Below are 5,697 nucleotides of genomic sequence, written 5' to 3' on the forward strand. Positions count from 1 at the left end.
GAGGGGTGCTCCCCTTGTGGAAGCACACTGACCACCAGGGGGCAGCTCCTGGTTGAGCATCTGCTCCCTGGTGGTCAGTGCACGTCATAGTGACCAGTTGTTCCCAGTCATTTGGCCATTAAGGTCAATTTGCATATTACCCTTTTATTATATAGGATAGCCAGGAGGTAAAAGCAACTCATGCCCATTGACAGATGAATGGATAAGCACACTGGTATGCATGTACAGTGAAATACTATTCCGCCTTAAAAAGGAAGAAAATTCTGACAAATGCTACAATATGGAAGGACCTTGAGGACATGGTAAGTTAGCCCAGTCACAAAAAGAAAGAAAATACTGTATGATTCCACTTATATATGAGGCACTCAGAGTAGTCACATGCCACATAATGATGAAGCACATTTTAAACGATTTTCCCATAAGATTATAATGGAGCTGAATTTAAAAAAACTTTTTTTCAGAAAGAGGAAGGGGGAGGGAAAGAGAGAAAGATAGAAATATCAATGATGAGTGAGAGTAATTGATCCGCCTGCCTCCTGCATGCCCCCTACTGGGGAATGAGCCCAAAACCCAGGCCTGTACCCTGACTGGGAATCGAACCATGACCTCCTGGTTCATAGGTTGATGTTTAACCATTGATCCACACCAGCTGGCTGAGTTTTCTTTAAGAAATAGGAGTGTATGTGGTTCAGGAGGAATTTTTTTTTTTTTCTCTGACCGTAGCAATATTTGTGGGGTTTGGGAATAGATTTCCTCTCACTCAGAGCACCTCAATTTTGAGTGCACAGATTACATTCCAATCACCACTGACCTGTTTCAGCACAGAGGAGCCCTGTCCCACCAGCACTACATATGCAGATGGTGCCACAGCCCTTCCAGATCTAGCATGATGGTCTTCAGAGTACACTGCCATAAACTTGGTTGAGGACCTAAGATCCTGTTCAAGGGCACAGGTCCCCAGGAGCCACCTTAACAAGTATTAAGGGCCACTGCCACTTCAGTAAAAGCTTTCCCTGACAGTGTGGAGCCTGCTTGCCTCTGTGTTATAATGATATGAAGCATAGATGAGTTTTATTTTTTCCCATCAATTTAATGCTAGATAGAGATCTTTCTGCCAGATAGGATCAATGGAACCAAAAACAACTTTCCAAAGTAAAAATAATTGAGTCCCCAGTTCTATATATCTTCTTCATATTAAACACCCCATCTCTTTTTAAAATGAATACCACATAAATTTCTTAATCTGACCACTGCTCCAAAATGCAATAGCCAAAACCACACTGCCATGACAATTATGTTCCTTTATGTCTCCACCTTGATTTCTTATTCCTACTGATCTTCAGGTCAACTTCCCTCCCTCCTTTGACAGTCACTATTACGGTGTGATCTAAACCTTGCCCAGCCAGTTTCTCCTCGATATTTCCATTCACTCCAGCCCACATCCCTATTCATGGAGCAGTGTTGACAGCTTCAGTGTTCTGTTTATGAGCCTGTTGGAAGGAAGGAGGGACAGGGCTTGTGGAACAGTGCTTATAAAGTAACTAGTGTTCCAGTGCAGGAATTAATGCACCAGTGAGGTCCCTCGGCCTGGCCTGGCCTGCGGGATTGGGCTGAAACCAGCTCTCTGACATCCCCTGAGGGGTCCTGGATTGTGAGAGTGTGTGGGCCAGGTCGAGGGACCCCACCAGTGCACCGGGGTCAGGGAGGGACATGGAAGGTTGGCTAGTGGGGAGGGACCACGGAAGGGCTCCAGGGTGTTCCGGCCCATCTCACTCAGTCTCGATCGGCCAGACCTCAGCAGCAAGCTCACCTACCGGTTGGAGTGTCTTCCCCCTGGTGGTCAGTGCACATCATAGCAACTGGTCGATCGATTGACTGTCTGCCCCCTTGTGGTCAGTGCACGTTATCGTGAGCTGTTGAGCGGCCTTAGCATATCATCAACATATTGTGCTTTGATTGGTTGAATGGCTGACCGGACACTTAGCATATTAGGCTTTTATTATGTAGGATGTCCTAGGCCTTCACATTTGCTCATCACTCATATACTTACCCAGAGTAACTCCCAATTCTGCAGGCTCCATTCATGGTAAGTACCCTATACAGGTGTACCATTTTTTATCTTTCACACTGTATTTTTATTGTACATTTTCTACTTTAAGATATGTTCCAATACATAATGCTTACCATTGTGTTATAATTGCTGGAAGCATTCATACAGTTACTGCTGTACAGGTTTGTAGCCTGTGAGCAATAGGCTGTACCATAGAGCCTAGGTGTTTAGTAGGCTACATCATCTAAGTTTGTGTAAGTGCACTCTATGATGTTTGTACAGTGATGAAGTCACCTAATGACACATTTCTCAGAATGTACCTCTGTCTTCAAACAATACATGATTGTAGTAAAAATTACAGACAGAAAGTAGAATGGTGTTTGCCAGGGCCTGAAGGGAGGAGAGCACGAGGAGTTATTTTTTATTTATTTATTTATTTTTAAAATATATTTCTTTATTGATTTCAGAGAGGCAGAGAGGAAGGGAGAAGGAGAGAGATAGAAACATCAATGATGAGAGAGGATCATTGATTGGCTGCCTCCTGCACACCCCACAGCCTACAACCCAGGCATGTGCCCTTGGCCGGAATCGAACCTGGGACCCTTCAGTCCGCAGGCCAATGCTCTGTCCACTGAGCCAAGCCGGCTAGGGCGAGGAGTTATTTTTTAATGGGTACAAAGTTTCAGTTTTACAAGATGAAAAGAATTGTGGAGATGGATAGTCGTTATGGTTACACAGCAGTGTGAATGTACTTGTCACTGAACAGTACTCTTGAAAATGGTTAAGATCGTAAATTTTATGTTATGTGTATTTTATTGCAATTTAAAAAATGGCATTGTAAGGATTAGTAAAAACTCTACAGGTTAAAAATTTTTTAAAAAGGGGAAAACAAATCTTGGGCATCTGTTGACGTAACTAATCAACTTCAGTAAACGCCATGTTTAGAAATATCTTTGTTTTATTGTAGCTTTATATTTGGAATTATATATCCCTTTAATTTCTACTTTACAAAAGAGCACATGACTTTGAATAATAGCAAGTTTAATTTTTTTATTTTAGAGTTTTAATGAATTAAAAGGTAGCTTTACACACCTACAGTAGAACTCTAACCTTGACTTCAAAACCTTTTTTTTAGCACATTCATTAAAACCCTGCCATAGTGGGACAAGTGAGATCCAAATATTTTAATAGCATAAAGTATAGTGTAAGGTTTGTGAAAATGTTATTTAGTTTGTTGTACTATCAGAAAAAAGCACAAAAGTAGAGATGGTGAAGAATTATACCTAAGTGACACTTAACTGAGGGGAGAAGGTCCCAAATGATCTTGTTTGTGTTGGTTCATTTCCTATCTTACTCTCTGAAGGACTTTTAGCTTGTTGCTGTTTTGAGAACAAGAGCAAGGTAGAGGACGAGAAGCAGTTACATTGTATTCAAATTTGTGTATTGTCCCTCTTGCTTTATTCAGTGATATTGTGCTTGTTAGCCTTATTAGAAACACTAGAGGCCCGGTGCACAAAAATTTGTGCACTTGGGGTGGGGGGTTCCTCAGCCCGACCTGTGCTCTCTCGCAGTCTGGGACCCCTCGGGGAATGTTCACCTGCTGGCTTAGGCCTGCTCCCCGGGGGATCGGGCCTAAGCTGGCAGTCAGACATCCCTCTGGCAGCCCGAGAGCCCTCGGGGGATGTCCACTTGCCAGCGGGGAGCAGGCCTAAGCTGCAGTCAGACATCCTTAGCGCTGCTAGGGAGGCGGGAGAGGCTCCCACCACCACCGCTGTACTGGCAGCCGTCAGCCTGGCTTGTGGCTGAGCAGAGCTCCCCCTGTGGGAGCGCACTGATCACCAGGGGGCAGCTCCTGCATTGAGCGTCTGCCCCCTGGTGGTCAGTGTGTGTCATAGTGACCAGTCATTCCAAGTGGTTCTGCTGTTAGGGTCAGTTTGCATATTACCTTTTTATTATGTAGGATGGTATAAAAGAACCCCTTTGATTTTCAGAGATGGGGTGTTGTTTCCAAAGATTTAAGTTGAATTTGTTGCATTTAAAGAAGTTTCAGCTGTGCTAATTTGGGTTCTCTGAGAAATAGCCACCCAAATGGGATTAAACCAAGAACTCATTAGAGGTAATACCTGGGAGAGGAAATGGAGAGGGAGCCAGAAGCAGAAAAAGCTGTAAGACCACAAGCCAAGTCTGACCTTGATGGAGGAAGAGAGGGAGGAAGGAAGGAAGATTGAGTAGGAGTAGCTTAGGTTGCAGGGAAATTTTAAGGAGAGTTTGGCCAAGCTTTTGGGGAGACCTTGAGCCAAATTCACTTGTCAGAAGAGTCCTTGGACTCCCTGAACCAGATCTGTCTTTTTATCCCTGCCTTTCTCAGTCATTATGTGGGAACAACTGCAGCCCTGTCAGCTCTGCTTCCTGTGGTTAGAAATTTGAGAGGCACATTCTCATAGTTTCACCATCATCTTCTTACGTTATTTTTTATTCTTTATGTGGAATCTATTATGACCTGCTAAATCATTGCCTTTAAGAAACATGGTTCTATTGATTAAGAGCTTTTGTGTATTCATTTATAACCATACTTGGAGAAATTGAAGAATTGTATTATTTTGTCTTGTCATATATTTGGTGCTTATTGATTTAAATTATAAATGCAAAAGAGGGAAGGGAACTACCCGCCCCGCCCCCTCTAAGCCTTTAACACCTCCTTGTAGTTATTGCTAATGACAATGGTGGTAGAGCAGAGGAGAATGTCATGGGAAGAGAAGTAAAAAAATATGCAATAGGATATTGGAAGGAGCACCTGGATAGATTTTGAAGTAACTAAGAGCTTAATATAGAATTTAATTAAAGTTTTAATTAAAAGTTAAGATAGCAAGTGAGTTTCTTAAATATACTAGTTTGCATCTGTCTTTTCAAAAAGCAAAACCATGAGGAAACATGCAAATAATTAATAAGTTGACTTTTTAAAACTTAAAATATTTCTCAATTTACTTTGGAGGTAGATGTTGTTGATTCTGAGTTGTAAATTGATTTCTTGGTTCCATGAAACTTAAACACAAAGAAAATTTCTATAGTCCCATATGAATCAAAGACTGAGAAAAGTCATTTGTGTTAGATCTTAAAAATGTCTTTGGCAGTACTTCGGTATTCAGAAGTGTTGGAGAAACTTTGGCAGCAAAGCAGAGCCATAGAGTAAGACCAAACTAGGACAGCAAAGTCATTATTCTGCTTTTTAGTGAAGAAAGTATTTTTTTAAACAGTTGTGACCTTTGGTGTTATACCAAAAATACCTTTTTGGGACTTCATTTGGATGCAAGGCTGTGTCAAAGTATTTAGAAACACAAGGATTGAATATTAAGTAGTGACTTCTAAAAACAATTATAACATTTTAAATGCATAAATAGTTATTTTTATGCCAGTTTTAACTTTTTTGTTGTTTTTTTAAAAAAATGCCAGCTTTAATTTAAAATGTTTTTCTTGTGTCCCCAAATGAATATGGTAAAATAACTTTAAACACCTTACAAATTTAAAAAATAATTTTAAAGGATACAGAAAATAAGAACTTTCTTAAATTTAAATATGAGACAATAAAATGGGAGATATATTTCACAGAAACTGTGGTTAGAATGAATGTGTTGGAAAAGGAACTGAGG

At 41.0% G+C, this 5,697-nt stretch overlaps 1 protein-coding gene across 1 annotated transcript in view; it reads left to right on the forward strand.

The window, feature by feature from the left end:
• The first annotated feature begins 283 nt into the window (after nt 1-283).
• The window catches only part of FNBP1L (formin binding protein 1 like), a 63,815-nt gene continuing 58,401 nt past the window's right edge, over nt 284-5,697 (forward strand). The window contains exon 1 of the mRNA XM_014459556.1: nt 284-302. Coding sequence (XP_014315042.1) covers nt 300-302 — 3 coding nt within the window. The 5' untranslated portion in view covers nt 284-299. The remainder of the gene's footprint in view (nt 303-5,697) is intronic.

This window comes from Myotis lucifugus, unplaced genomic scaffold, assembly GCF_000147115.1.
Source record: "Myotis lucifugus unplaced genomic scaffold, Myoluc2.0 scaffold_110, whole genome shotgun sequence".
In the NCBI taxonomy this organism is placed as follows: Eukaryota; Metazoa; Chordata; class Mammalia; order Chiroptera; family Vespertilionidae; genus Myotis; species Myotis lucifugus.